Source organism: Megalobrama amblycephala, linkage group LG11, assembly GCF_018812025.1.
Source record: "Megalobrama amblycephala isolate DHTTF-2021 linkage group LG11, ASM1881202v1, whole genome shotgun sequence".
Lineage (NCBI taxonomy): Eukaryota > Metazoa > Chordata > Actinopteri > Cypriniformes > Xenocyprididae > Megalobrama > Megalobrama amblycephala.
Window position 1 is genome coordinate 35,572,809 of NC_063054.1, and position 16,573 is coordinate 35,589,381.

Genomic DNA, 16,573 nt, shown 5'->3' on the forward strand with positions numbered 1-16,573 from the left:
ATAGAAAACTGTTCAATTTTGTTGCACCACAAACAATCACTGTCACTCAAGTTGTCTCAAATCACCAACTCTCATTGAAAACGGCCACAAATCTCTGTCAGTGTGAACGACCTTTTCGAATGCATGATGAAAATAACCTCCATGTCCTCCCCCACCCGACACACAGAGCTCTCTTTGTGGACAGCAGCAGCTCTCGGCTTTAGCGACACACAAAGATTATTGTCAAAAGGCCACAACAGCGACAAGAACAAAGACTGAGCCCAGAACTACAGCTGACCCGCACGGCCCATCAGACCAGCGCTCATAACATCCAAAACACCCTGTCAGACCACATCAGACATCACGGGACACGTCTCTCTGATTCACACACACGAAATAATACAATTCATTTCTCTCTCTGTCTTTGTGATCACAGGACTGGAACGGATGGAATGGGAGGAGACGAGGAGGAAGATGAATAGACAAATAACAGAGAGAAAAAATAGCAGACATGGAAAGATGGAGAGAAAGTGCTTTTTGTCCCAAGGGATGAAACCAAAACCTTCCTTGCATTAATGTACAGCCATACAAAGGGGTGGAGGCAATTCTAAACCTCATCAGCATGATCATGAATATTAATTAGGTTTAACATTTGGTCCAGTGCTACTATCTGGTCTTACATGGCCTACTACAATTTTCTTCGCAATGCAACGAACAAAAACAATTAAAATACAAAACAAACCAAAGCAATTAAAATATATAAAAATTTAATTCACAAAAAAAATGTAAGAAATGTAAATAAATTGTGGTAAACCCTTTACACAAACCGAAGTAGCCAATTTATTATTTTGAATTATTATTTTTTTTATATATATTTAGTTCTTATAATAACTTTTTCTGGTTTTGTCATTTTTAAAAAAAAAATATTTTTATTTAACTTTAGTTTATTTCAGTTTTAGTAATGTTAGTACCAAACAATTAAAATATAATAAATTTTATTCACAAAATAATGAAAGAAATTAAAATAAAATTGTGCTAAAACCTTTATACACTCATGTCTGAAACTGAAGTAATTAATATTTTGAATTAGCTTTGTTAAAATATTTTACATTTTTATTTTATTTTTAGTCATTTAGTTTTTAAATTTCTATTTAACTTTAATTTATTTCAGTTTTAGTAATTTTAGTACCAAAATAATTAAAATCTAATCAATTTAATTCACAAAGAATGAAAGAAATGTAAAGAAAATGGTGCAAAACCCTTTATACACCCCAAACCTTTGAATAATTTGAATTAGCTTTTTTAAATTTATTTTTAGTTTTCATTCATTTTAGTCATTTTGCTTTGTGCTTTTGTCATTGTTTTAGTTTTGATTTTTTTAAAAAAAATAATAATAATTCTATTTAACTTTATTTTTATTTCAATTTTAGTAGTTAACTCAGTGCCAAAACAAGTATTATATAATAAATGTAATTCACAAAATGAAATGAAAAAGTAATTTAAATAAAATGGAGCAAAACCCTTTACACATATTTAGACTGCTTGTATATGGAATATACTATTACAGTAGTGACGGAAAATAAGATACAGTAAAGAGAAAGAGAGAAACAGAGAGATGCCTTTTCCTGCCAGTTTAAAATAGACGTTGGCCTCAGGGGAACCGTCAGCATGACGCTCCGTCATCACACACACACACACACACACTCGTCTCAGCAGTGAAGATGCTCTCGTTTAACGGAGACCTTTCCATCCAGACCCCCCACACTCCGGTCACCATGGCAACAGAGCTCAGGATGAGTCTGGGTCATTATGTATTCACACTGGAGAGGAATTCATTGGCCAGAAGCTTCAGATAGAAGCTCCGCCCGCCTGCACATAGACGCTGACGCATCAATATTTCAGCAAAGCATCCTGGGAGGGATGACTGATGACTGAAGGCCAATGACTGATGTTTACTGTCAGCACATACAGGCTATCTTCGGAATTGAATACTAGCCTACTGCATAGTATATATTTTATAACGATAAGCTGTGAAACAAGCTATGTTTAATTCAGCAAGTTGTGTTCGGTTATAATGGTTAAATGGCTGTTTGTGTAATTTATGTTAACTTTTGGCAGTCTGATCAAATAAGTCAAGAAGGAGATTTTTAGTAGATCATCTGAAGATTCCATATTTACAAAAATACAGTATAAATCTGTGTTATTTAGTATTTATAGTAATACTTTGAATGATATTTTCAGTTTTTATTTTAATTTAAGTTTGTTTTTGTTTTTTCTTAAAAAAATATATTTAAAATATATATTTTAAACTTTAATTTGTTTTTATGTCCATTTTAGTAATGTTATTTTAATGTAAACTTGCCAAAGTAACATTTTTTATTTTAATTTTTTAATATTTATATTCTATTTTGTTTCAAGTTTATTTCAATTGACAAAAAATATTTTTAATAGTTTTGGTTAGAGCTGCACGATACTGGATAAATTAGGAATCATGTTTTTTTTTTTTTAAATAGAGATCACGATTTTCCCATGATTCTGAACAGACAACTAAAAAATAAATGATTTAATAGAGGTTCTGGCAAATCATTAATAGCTACAGTCTGTTTAAAAATATTTAATTCATTTGAATTAATTTTTTTTTAAATGGGTTGAATGACTGATTCAATGACTCACTCATAAAGACTTCACTTGTTTCATTACTGGATGAATAAGCTTTTTTGATACAAACTCTTGAATGAATGATTCAATGACAAATACATTTTTAACAGTCACTTGTCGCCACCTACTGGTGTAACAATGTAATCGATACAATTTTAGATGCTTTCAAAAGGTGATTTACTCTCTTTTGTTCGCTACATCAGTGTTTATATCCAAACTATAAACTTTTATCCCAGTACTTCTGTTATACTGTGATAACTACTGCTCTCTCTGGCACAGCGGCAGATTTAAATGTTCACAGTGATCGGACTTGTTAAAGGTTTAATAGACATAGCCGATTTAGGAATAATATCTTGAGTGTGTGAATCGAGAGCAGAATCTCACAACTAAACGTGCAGCTCTGGTTTTGTGTTTTGTTATTTGAGTTAATAAAAACGCTGGTACTATATACTGTATAAATAGTTTGAGTACAGTAGTATTATACTATGCTACTCAAAATACAGCCACACACACAAACAATCAATCCCAGAGGACACAGTATAATTAGGTTTCTTCCTGTCTGTCTGTCTCGCCCCCACATCCCTTCTTTAAATGACACTATAATTAAACTAGAAAACAGCTTTGTAAACAGACATTAAAGGCTAAAAGTGTGGGTAAAGCGGTTTAGTCCATTCCACAGGTAAAACAAGGACACGACCGCTGGGGATTCTCAATTAAAGACTCGAGTAGCAGAATGAATCTGGGGCAAAAACTGAGTCATGAGCTATGTTTGGAATATGGCACCATATACAGTACTCATACTATGTGTGCAGCATGTATACTGTCCATAGTATGCAAATGTTCTGTATGCATGAAATGCATGCATGTTGTTTCAAACGCGGAAAGACGTCAATATGCACAATTTTTCAAGTTTAACTCCACCGATGTTAAGCTGCGTTCACGTCACCTCGTATTTACCGGTATCTTGAAATGGCAACACGTGACGTTATATTCGGAGCTGTTCACGTCCTTTGACTGGGAATTAAGCGTTTCCATGGCACCACTATCAACGCCTAAATGAATCTACAGCGGTCAGGTGGTACAGCGGCCACGTGGTACATGTGGGAGCTTTCAGAAAACTCCCAGCTTACAAGCTGTAATTACGATCTCTACGAGGACGTGAACGCATTTTACAAGCTAGAATCTCGTAACTACAGGAATTACGAGGCCGCGTGAACGCACCTTTAATCTTCTAACTCCTGACTGCTTTGTCGGACAAAATGGCAGATGCTGCGTTCTGATTGGTTAGATCGCTTGTCAATCAAACTCCCCAAGCGCTCTTTGATGACGTGGGTGGTTACGTAACCGCAGATAGCCTGTCCATCATCGATTAAAGCCCGCCCTGGCAATTTGATTGGCTCGGCCTTCTGGGAGCCGAGCATAGGTGCGTTCACGCGGCCTTGTAATTCCTGTAGTTACGAGATTCTAGCTTGTAAAAAGCATTCACGTCCTCGTAGAGATCGTAGTTACAGCTTGTAAGCTGGGAGTTTTCTGAAAGCTCCCAGATGTACCACGTGGGCGCTTGTACCACCTGACCACTGTAGATTCATTTAGGCGTTGATAGTGGTGCCATGGAAACGCATAATTCCCAGTCCAAGGACCAAAAGGACGTGAACAGCTCCGAATATAACGTCACGTGTTGTCATTTCAAGATTCCGGTAAATACGAGGTGACGTGAACGCAGCATTACTTCACAATGGATCGAGTCCAGACCGAACTTCCCGTCCAAAAAATGTTGTGGGCAGGGTTCGGGCTGGCACCCAGGCTAGCATGACTGCACAGTTAATGAAAAAAAATCTAATAGTGAAAAATGTCAATAACAGCATTATATTTAAATTCTATTTGCAGCAAAGATTTCTATTTACATCATGTTTTGGCACCATTGTAACGTGATTCTTAGCTTATTATTGGATCGGCCTACCAAACATTACAATTTTTACACAAAAATGTGAAATAACTTTTTATATTTCAAAGATGATAACTGGACATCAATCAAATGCAACTTTAAAATTTTTAGAGTGGAATAATCCCTACTTTTACTTGTTTTTTAATAAATATTTATATAGAAATGGTAGGTAGTAAATAGTGCTGCAGGGATGACATATTTTTGTAGGCAAAATTTTTTTAGCACTTTCGGTTCCATCGTCTTGAAGCCAGTGGGTTTTTGTATGTGTTTTTGTTTAAAGGGGTCCTTGATTATGATTTCAATTTTTTAACTTTAGTTAGTGTGTAATGTTGCTGTTCGTTCATAAACAACATCTGAAAAGTTACGAAACTTACAGTTCAATGCAAAGGGAGATCTTTTGTTTTACAGAATTCTCTGTTTAAGGACTACAACAAACGGCTGGTAGGGGCTACAACGAGCTTCTTCCCGGGTTGGTGACATCACTAACCCTAAAATTTACATAAACCCCGCCCCCGAGAACACGCAACAAAGGGGGTGAGGCCATGTTGGGCTGCTTTAGAGAAGAGGAAGAGTTGTTGTAGTAGAGTGTTGTTGTCATGCCGTCATTTTACTCCGGACTGCTTCACAAACGAGGTTCAATTCAACACTGGATTTGCACAAAAGATTAACATGACGGCACATGCTAGTGGATGAGCTGAATCAACTCCACAGCAACTACATAAATTTATCCACTAACCATTCAGAAACATCCAGTTTCATTCTAAAAGTTGTAACTTCTTCCTGAGTCTCTCCATCAGTGTCGACTCCGGTTTGAACAATGTAAGGCTGAACACCGTTACTGACAATCCTCATTTTGGCTGCGTGAGACTCTACAGTTTTGTTGTTGTTGAGTATCTGAAGCGCGAACTGTTAAAGCTCCGCCCTCTTCTAGAAAGGGTGCCGGGAGCAGCAGCTCATTTGCATTTAAAGGGACACACACACAAACTGTGTGTTTTTGCTCACACCCAAATAGGGGCAAATTTGACAAGCTATAATGCAGTTTTTCTCAGTCGCTTTGGTGCATTTCTCACATCACTATTTACATTTGCACAACAGTTAGTTCAACCTCCACAACATTTAGTAATTTGTGCACATCATAGTAGCAGTTTCTCATTCCTTCGAACAAATTGCAAATGCTTTTGGACATGCATCAATCGCTTTCATACAACTCTCTGCTGTTTTATAACATTATCATTTGCTTATGTCATGTCAGTCAAAATTAACTATACTTGTGAATGCTGAATAGTCAATCCATATAAAACTAATAGTCCTCATTTCATTGCTTGAGTCATTACATACAAAAATGTTGAACTAGTTGTCAAAATCTGTCAAGCAAATTTTACATATTTTTTTTAAATCTTTTTTTTTTCCTGAAAATGTCTCCTAAATTGAACAATTTCTCTCAAGTGAATCTCAACTTTCACTGATGAGAAGGGGTGTGTGAAGCATTAGTTGCAACCAATGATAAGCCACTTCTCTACAATCACTGTCAGAGGTGAATCCCATAAACCCCCATTTTACAAGCATATATGAACCAAGCAGGACATAGTGTGTACCATTTCTACAATACTGTGACACAGAAGTGAAAGGTCAGCCTCATGGAAAAGGGGTAAGGGTGCGGGGAAGAAGGGGAAGGGGACAAAACAGGGGAAGAGGAAGAACAGGCCAATAGGCAGATCCCTGATGAAATCAGGGCTACATTTGTGGATCATGTTGTCAATCACGGCCTCACAATGGCTGAGGCTGGTCGAAGGGTGCAGCCAAATGTTGGGAGAACCACTGTAAATTCAATTATTCAAACATTTCGTTGGGAGAACAGGTGTGTATAAATGGACAGTAATTCAGCACTAAACAATCTGCGCTGCACTACTGTCATCGTGTCATACATGAAGCTTGCAGTGGGACAAGAACTTGTCACTGTACATTTTACATTTAGACTTACAGCTTTACTGCATCACACATTTAGTGTATTGTAGTGTACAGTGGTGTTACAGTAAAGATTTGCCATATGTACTGCAATATTGTTTACAGTTGTGCACAGCTCTACCCAAAGGGAGTTTATGTTTGTTGAAATAAGGGTGTATTTTTTCTTTTGCACAATGCTGTGAACAAATTAGAATTGCAAAGAGCATATGCAGTAAAAATGTGAAACATACATATTCAGTGTCTTGTACTCAGTTACCTCACTAAATACAGTAATGTGTAACTTTACTGTATTTTTCAAATGGCTGTGCAAATAGTATATAGTGCTGTCTTGAGCATTTTCAGGTAGTGTCACCAAGATCTGACTTTTTTGCATTGGAAAACATTGACAGAGTAAACTGTCATAATGAAAACATGACAAAGCCATTTGACTATCTTGTTCATAAACAATGGTGTCAGGACTTTTCATCTTGATGACACTGACACTTTCATTGACACGAATACTTGCTTTTGAGGAATGACCTATCCATTTTGAGCAAGTGACACGCTTTTGCAGGTTATCAACTAGGTTTTGCAGTTTGTACTAATTGTTTTGAGAACTGCATTAACTGTTGTGCAAATGTGAATAGTGATGTGAGAAATGCACCAAAGCGACTGAGAAAAACTGTAATTGATCTGTGGGGTATTTTGAGCTGAAACTTCACAGACACATTCTGGGGACACCAGAGACTTATATTACATCTTGTGAAAGGGGAATTATAGGTCTCCTTTAAATGCCTGAAATAAGGTCAAGATATTTTCATGTTTTATTCTACACCATAAAATACACCAGTAATACCCCACATGTGATTTTACTTGTCTTGTAAAAGGTGGTTGCTAACAAGTGTCTAAATGGGACTACAGAGGTTGTCAGGAACATTAAACATTACCAGCCGAACAGGAAAACTCATGTAACAAATCTGTATTCACAGAGTCATTGTGTTTATAATCGTGCTCTTGCAACTATTACAACTCGAACATTCAGTGAAAAAGTTTTTAAACAAAGAGTTGTTGTTGTTGAAGCTTAGTGATGGTAATGTTGAAGTCATGTGACCGTGGTGTAGACCGTTTATAGCCTATGTTTAGCTTTTTACCTCAGGTGATTTTATTTAGGCTTTTGTTAGTCGCAGAGCTTACTTTCTGCTATAATCCAAAAGCCAAATTGGGTTTTTGTCGAGGGAACCAGGGTGATGTGAACTCTCGGGTTGGCCTACAAATATATGTCATGACTGCACTCACTATACAGTGAGCAGTAAGCTAATATGGCATGAACACAGTCCTGTTTGTGATCAGACATGCAGCGATGTGCTTCCTGTGTTGCTGTTATTGTTTGAGATTGTGTGATGTGATTGGCTACCAGCCCAGAGAACAGGATGAGGTCGTGATGAGTCATCACCTGTCAGGAAATGACCCACCAATAATGATGGTTATTTATAACTGACCTCTCTTTCAATCTTAAATCACATTTTGCATCTGGCCACAACTTCAGCACACACCTCTGATATGAGAATGAAGAGTTGAACAGTATTAATTTTTCTAGCACCCTGCCTTTGACACATACACTCACAATAATGCAGAAGAACACGTGAAGACGTGATGTCATGCATTCAGTCAGCACATGATTAATCAGATCACATGACTGTTTCAGACAACAAACAGCAGTGTCTTCTGTAGAGCTTGAACCCGTTTCATTATGGATGAACTTTGCACAGTTATTGAACTGAACGTTGAATGTTGGATTTTCTTATGTTTCCAAAGGACTTTCCATAGACATAATGATTTTTATACTGTACAAACTGTATATTCTATCCCATAAACCTAAACACAACCCTCACAGAAAACTTTCTGCATTTTTACATTTTTGAAAAGCATAATTTAGTATGATTTATAAGCTGTTTTCGTCATGGGGACCAAAAAATGTCATTTTGTCCCCATAACACACACATATACACACACACACAAACACACATATACATGCGTGCACACAAATACACACACATATGCATACACACACACACACACACTTGTATAAACGCACACACACACACATACACATGCGTGTGTACACACACACACACACATACGCACGCACATACACGTGCACACACTCACACACACACAAACGCAAAAGTGTTAAAATGGGCGTGTAAAGCTCTGGAAAAGTGGGCGTGTAGAGGGGGGGAAAGGGGAGAGAACAACCAATGAAGCACAGACATCACACTCATTATACACAATAATGAATATTAATATATGAGCACGGAGAAAATGACAACAAACTCCCAAGCACAAGGGAGAAATGCGAAAGAATATTTAATAGGGCTAATAATAGGCTACTTCGATTACGTTTACGAGCACTGCAGTCTCAAAATCAGTCTTTTGTCTATTAGAATAATCGTGTCGTCGCGTTCGGATAGGCTACACCACTGTATCAGTGTCCAGTTTATAATTCATTTGAAGAAGACTTGATGAAATATGTGTGTATACACCGTGCTGGTTCATGTTTGGTGTGAATGCTAGTGTTGTTAAACACAACGCGAAGCTCCGCGCTGAAACCGATCGTATGCGCGCTCCGCCTGTATATCATAACAATCATATTTTTCATGTGTTCGTATTCAAACTCCAGCTCGGACCGCATCACAGGCAAAATACAAAACAACACTCATGTGCTGTTGTGCTGAGGGAAACATACACACGGCTCGCGTGTTTGAACGCAGCTTGAGCAGGCAGAGGTGAATGAGCCGCACTTTTTTGACATTTGAATTCTCCGCTGTAATGCGATCTCATGCAAACATATTTTCCATTTGTGCTGGTAGATTACAGCAATACAATCCACATGCACACAAACTTCTGCTCTGGTCGCGTCACAGGGAAACGCATTTTTGTTGTAGCACTGAGGAAACAACTATAAGACCCATGTCTCTAGACCGAGGCGGGAGAAGTGATACTTCCTCATGCATAATACTGCAATTATAATCTTATGCATACTACAGTGCAGTGATTGGATTGAATGAGCTTTATGTCATTAATAAATGTAGAAACTGCTGACGTCAGCATGTTCGACCAGCCCATACTTATAGCCAACCAGCACTCCGGATCTTGCCGGTAGTACACGATGACGTCAAATTTTGTGACGTTGCTCCGACTTTGCTTTTCAAACCGGAAGACATAAATCGCTCTGAAAAATGCAAAAATAACTAATTTTAACTTTTAAAGGTGCCCTAGAATCAGTTTTTACAAGATGTAATATAAGTTTAAGGTGTCCCCTGAATGTGTCTGTGAAGTTTCAGCTCAAAATACCCCATAGAATTTTTTAATTATTTTTTTTAACTGCCTATTTTGGGGCTTCATTAACTATGCACCGATTCAGCGCGCAGCCCCTTTAAATTGCACGCTCCCTGCCCCCCCCGAGCTCTCGACGATAATACAGTGCATAAACAAAGTTCACACAGCTAATATAACCCTCAAATGGATCTTTACAAGATGTTAGTCATGCATACTGCATGCATGCGTCGGATCATGTGAGTATAGTATTTATTTGGATGTTTACATTTGATTCTGAATGAGTTTGATAATGCTCCATGGCTAAAGCTAACATTACACACTGTTGGAGAGATTTATAAAGAATGAAGTTTATGAATTATACAGACTGCAAGTGTTTAAAATGAAAATAGCGACGGCTCTTGTCTCCGTGAATACAGTAAGAAACGATGGTAACTTTAAACACATTTAACAGTACATTAGCAACATGCTAACGAAACATTTAGAAAGACAATTTACAAATATCACTAAAAATATCATGTAATCATGGATCATGTCAGTTATTATCGCTCCATCTGCCATTTTTCGCTATTGTTCTTGCTTGCTTACCTAGTCTGATGATTCAGCTGTGCACAGATCCAGACGTTAATACTGGCTTGTCTAATGCCTTGAACATGGGATGGCATATGCAAATATTGGGGTCGTACATATTAATGATCCCGACTGGTACGTAACAGTCGGTGTTATGTTGAGATTCGCCTGTTTTTCGGAGGTCTTTTAAACAAATGAGATTTACATAAGAAGGAGGAAACAATGGAGTTTGAGACTCACTGTATGTCATTTCCATGTACTGAACTTTTGTTATTCAACTATGCCAAGGTAAATTCAATTTTTGAATCTAGGGCACCTTTAAATAAAATGAATGAGTACCTTTAGTGTTTTCAATGATGTGCAGCCTATACATATCTGTTCACAGCTCGAAAAATGTGTTCTGGGGTTTTCATGACCCTTTAACTGTAATCAATGCTTTTACACCAAAGAGACTCTGCCTGGCTACTGTCTTTTGATTGGATTAATGATGACCGAGAAGAGCGAGAACACATGATTGGTTGACCGCAGCAGGACATCGTCCACCATCAGCTGTGAACCCGTTTGGCCGTCTGTGATTGAATCTGCAACCTCAGGCTCAGACACACACAGCTGAGGCCCTCTAACCTGTTATTAACTGCACTTTTCTAGCAACATCAATGGGAATAAAAAACAAATGTGTGTGTGTTCAGCCAAGATCTAAAATAATCATGCTCAGCATCCTCAGAAGATCAACAAACACTTGCGTTGAAACACGCATGAGAGCGGAGTGGAGGAATTCTCTCTGTCGTCATGGTTACGCTCTGATGTGATAGCACAGATCAAAGCACATGGAAACTCACATGGATTGTGTTCTCTGTTCTCCTCTCCAACACACAGAGTGTTTGTTGACCTCTTTTTGATTCGGTGCTGTCGTTTGATTGATAACCAGCACGACTGTGACTGATACGTCTGGTGCTCTGATTCTAACTTTTTGCAAGGGAAGATGAAATAGCCAAAGCACAATGTAGTTTTCATCTATCTATCTATCTATCTATCTATCTGTCTGTCTGTCTGTCTGTCTGTCTGTCCGTCTATCTATCTATCTATCTGTCTGTCTATCTGTCTGTCCATCTATCCATCTATCTATCTATCTATCTATCTATCTATCTATCTATCTGTCTGTCTATCTGTCCGTCTATCTATCTATCTGTCCGTCTGTCTGTCCGTCTATCTATCTGTCTGTCTGTCTGTCTATCTATCTATCTATCTATCTATCTATCTATCTATCTATCTATCTGTCTGTCTATCTGTCCGTCTATCTATCTATCTGTCCGTCTGTCTGTCTGTCTATCCATCTGTCTATCTATCTATCTGTCTGTCTATCTGTCTGTCCATCTATCCATCTGTCTATCTATCTATCTATCTATCTATCTATCTATCTGTCTGTCTGTCTGTCCATCTATCTATCTATCTATCTATCTATCTGTCTGTCTGTCTGTCTGTCTGTCTGTCTGTCTGTCTGTCTATCTGTCCGTCTGTCTGTCTGTCTATCCATCTGTCTATCTATCTATCTGTCTGTCTATCTGTCTGTCCATCTATCCATCTGTCTATCTATCTATCTATCTATCTATCTATCTATCTGTCTGTCTGTCTGTCCATCTATCTATCTATCTATCTATCTATCTGTCTGTCTGTCTGTCTGTCTGTCTGTCTGTCTATCTGTCCGTATGTCTGTCTGTCTGTCTATCCATCTGTCTGTCTATCTATCTATCTGTCTGTCTGTCCATCTATCCATCTGTCTATCTATCTATCTATCTATCTATCTATCTATCTATCTATCTGTCTGTCTGTCTGTCTGTCTGTCTATCTATCTATCTATCTATCTATCTGTCTGTCTATCTGTCCGTCTATCTATCTATCTGTCTGTCTGTCTGTCTATCTATCTGTCCGTCTGTCTGTCTGTCTATCCATCTGTCTATCTATCTATCTATCTGTCTGTCTGTCTGTCTGTCTATCCATCTGTCTATCTATCTATCTATCTATCTATCTGTCTGTCTGTCTATCTGTCCGTCTATCTATCTATCTGTCCGTCTGTCTATCTATCTGTCCGTCTGTCTGTCTGTCTGTCTGTCTGTCTGTCTATCTATCTATCTATCTATCTGTCTGTCTGTCTGTCTGTCTATCTATCTATATGTCTATCCATCTGTCTGTCTATCTATCTATCTGTCTATCTGTCTATCTATCTGTCTATCTATCTGTCTGTCTGTCTGTCTGTCTGTCTATCTATCTATCTATCTATCTATCTATCTATCTGTCTGTCTGTCTGTCTGTCTGTCTATATATCTGTCTATCTATCTATCTATCTATCTATCTATCTATCTGTCTGTCTGTCTGTCTGTCTGTCATTCTTAATGATTACAGTTTTTCTCAGTCGCTTTGGTGCATTTCTCACATCACTATTTACATTTGCACAACAGTTAATGCAGTTCTCAAAACAATTAGTACAAACTGCAAAACCTAGTTGATAACCTGCAAAAGCGTGTCACTTGCTCAAAATGGATAGGTTATTCCTCAAAAGCAAGTATTCGTGTCAATGAAAGTGTCAGTCTCATCAAGATGAAAAGTCCTGACACCATTGTTTATGAACAAGATAGTCAAATGGCTTTGTCATGTTTTCATTATGACAGTTTACTCTGTCAATGTTTTCCAATGCAAAAAAGTCAGATCTTGGTGACACTACCTGAAAATGCTCAAGACAGCACTATATACTATTTGCACAGCCATTTGAAAAATACAGTAAAATTACACATTACTGTATTTAGTGAGGTAACTGAGTACAAGACACTGAATATGTATGTTTCACATTTTTACTGCATATGCTCTTTGCAATTCTAATTTGTTCACAGCATTGTGCAAAAGAAAAAATACACCCTTATTTGCAACAAACATAAACTCCCTTTGGGTAGAGCTGTGCACAACTGTAAACAATATTGCAGTACATATGGCAAATCTTTACTGTAACACTAATGTACACTACAATACACTAAATGTGTGATGCAGTAAAGCTGTACGTCTAAATGTAAAATGTACAGTGACAAGTTCTTGTCCCACTGCAAGCTTCATGTATGACACGATGACAGTAGTGCAGCGCAGATTGTTTAGTGCTGAATTACTGTCCATTTATACACACCTGTTCTCCTGACGAAATGTTTGAATAATTGAATTTACAGTGGTTCTCCCAACATTTGGCTGCATCCTTCGACCAGCCTCAGCCATTGTGAGGCCGTGATTGACAACATGATCCACAAATGTAGCCCTGATTTCATCAGGGATCTGCCTATGTACTTGGCCTCTTCTTCCCCTTCCTCCCCGCACCCTTACCCCTCTTCCATGAGGCTGACCTTCCATTTCTGTGTCACAGTATTGTGGAAATGGTACACACTATGTCCTGCTTGGTTGTATATGCTTGTAAAGTGGGGGTTTATGGGATTCACCTCTGACAGTGATTGTAGAGAAGTGGCTTATCATTGGTTGCAACTAATGCTTCACACACCCCTTCTCATCAGTGAAAGTTGAGATTCACTTGAGAGAAATTGTTCAATTTAGGAGACATTTTCAGGAAAAAAAGTAATGACTCAAGCAATGAAATGAGGACTATTAGTTTTATATGGATTGACTATTCAGCATTCACAAGTATAGTTAATTTTGACTGACATGACATAAGCAAATGATAATGTTATAAAACAGCAGAGAGTTGTATGAAAGCAATTGATGCATGTCCAAAAGCATTTGCAATTTGTTCGAAGGAATGAGAAACTGCTACTATGATGTGCACAAATGACTAAATGTTGTGGAGGTTGAACTAACTGTTGTGCAAATGTAAATAGTGATGTGAGAAATGCACCAAAGCGACTGAGAAAAACTGTAATGATTAAAACATTATTTCTACTTAGTTCGAGTGTAATATCTATTACTCATATCATCTATCTTTACACACAACAGTATATATAAAGAACTTCTTGGTAAAATACAATCTAAACTCATACACACACATCAGTGATTATAAAGACAACACATGCGCTGATCACAGCACACAATCTTCAAACACACTGACCTTAAACTTGGCTGTGAGGAGATCTGTGGCCTCCTGCTCCTTCTTCAGATGTCTCATCATCCTCTCTTTCTCCTCCAGGAGTCTCTGTTTCTCCTCCGCCACCAAAGAATGGTCATCTCTGATGGCCTCCTTCTCCCTCTCCAGCTTCTCCTGCTGCTCCTTCATGTACTCCTGCGCCTCCTTCTCCATACTTTCCTCTCCGTCATCATCTTCAAAATCATCGTCCTCTTCGACCTCTTCCTCGCCGCCTTCTCCAATCTTCCTCAGTCTCCTGCTCCTCCTCTTCCTCTTGGTGAGCATCCCGCGTTTATCCAGCTGTGCTTTCAGCCGGGCGATCTCCTCCTGGAACTCCCTCAGGAGCGCGTCTTTGGGGTCTTCGTTGACACGTGGTTTGTTCTTGATGTTCTTGGCACGGTTGGCGTAACGCAGGGTGGTCAGGGTCTCCTCGTAATTGTAGGAGGCCGGTCCCAGCGTTGCCACCATGATGGTCTTCGCGTTCCCTCCCAGCGAGTCCTGCAGCAACCGCGTGAGTTTGGAGTCGCGGTATGGCACGTGAGAACTTCGCCCGTCCACCAGCGCAGAGATTACGTTTCCCAGAGCAGAGAGGGACAGGTTGATCTTGGTGGCCTCCTTCAGACGTTCACCCTGGACGCCCGTCTTGGTCTGTCGCTCGCTGCCCGCCAGGTCCACCAGGTTGAGTTTGCCCACGCGGATGTGGTTCTGTCCATCTGGCCCGAGCTGGCTGCACTCCACCGTGATGATGAAGATGGCGTGCGACCGCGAGCTGTGCTCGTTCATGTTGGTGAAGCCCACCGATCTGGTCTGGTTCCCCACGTTCATCACGTGCTCGATCTCCTTCACGTTCTTGGTGACGAAGGAGGACAGATCTTTGATGTAGACCCCTGAGTCGGCGCTCTCCTTAAGCTCCAGCTTCTTGCTGTGGTCTTTGGTGAGCAGGTCACGGATCTCCTCCTGGTAGATCTCCAAATACGAGGCCCGGACCAGGTACTGCTGGTTCTGAGAGCGCGAGATGTGCGTGAATATGTGCTCGAATGAATTCGGGATGATACCGCGGCGCTCGGGGTCCAGCCACTGCCCTTGCATGGTGTACGTCTTCCCGGTTCCCGTCTGTCCGTACGCGAAGATGGTGCCGTTAAAGCCGCGCAGAACCGAGTCGATGAGCGGCCGGACCGTCTCGTCGTACAGGTCGCTCTGTTTCGAGCACGCATCGTAAACCGCATCGAACGTGAAGGTCTTGAGAAGCTCTCCCGGACCCGCCTTGGGGTTCCGCAGAGCCACCTGGCCCAGTTTCACATCCATCTGCACGATATTCTCATAACCCGTCGATTCTTCTTTACGGTTGATCGGGCGACACCGAACCACCACCTTCACCGCCTCGCCGGTCTTTGATTTCATGGACATATTGACTCCGTATGAGATGAATGGATAACAAATGAGCGCAGTATTCCGGTTAAATCAGAAGGATGGTGGAAGATGGGAATGTCAGCATCAGCATCCCCCGGTTACCGAGCGCATAATGTCAGTCACGGAGCGAATCTCTGCGGTCTCCACAAATGAATAAAATATAAACGCGGTTCCGTCATGAACACGTATGGATGAAATCACAAGCTCAAAATATCTCACCGATTTCCACTGAAACACAAGATACAAAATACAAGCGCGTCTGTCAGAGAATCACACACATCAGCTGCGCTTCACTGCAGCCCTGCCCAAACACACACACACACACACACACACACACACACACACACACACACAATCATACACGCTCTCATCAGGGTTGCCAGATCTCGCAAGAACCAAACAAGCAACCTTTAAATATGGGGATTTCAGGAATTGTGGCTCTGCTTTATTATAGAAACTTCATTTCTTAATTCTTGATTTAAGATCTCCAAAGTGAAATGTGTTGCTAAACATTTGGGATTCTGAGTTAGCTGTTCCAGTTCTATTAGCAGATTACTTTATTAAAGGATTAGTTCACTTCAGAATTAAAATTTCCTGATAATTTACTCACCCCCATGTCATCC

General features: G+C 39.6%; 1 protein-coding gene across 4 annotated transcripts in view; it reads right to left on the bottom strand.

The window, feature by feature from the left end:
* Positions 1 to 16,280, bottom strand: part of LOC125278509 (kinesin-like protein KIF3C) — a 30,678-nt gene extending 14,398 nt beyond the window's left edge. For 2 of the 4 annotated variants that reach the window (XM_048207735.1, XM_048207734.1), the window contains exon 1: positions 14,526 to 16,280. In XM_048207735.1, the coding sequence (XP_048063692.1) occupies positions 14,526 to 15,947 (1,422 nt within the window). In that variant the 5' untranslated portion in view covers positions 15,948 to 16,280. The remainder of the gene's footprint in view (positions 1 to 14,525) is intronic. The other 2 variants (XM_048207737.1, XM_048207736.1) reach the window with 1 other exon arrangement.
* Positions 16,281 to 16,573: the final 293 nt, after the last annotated feature.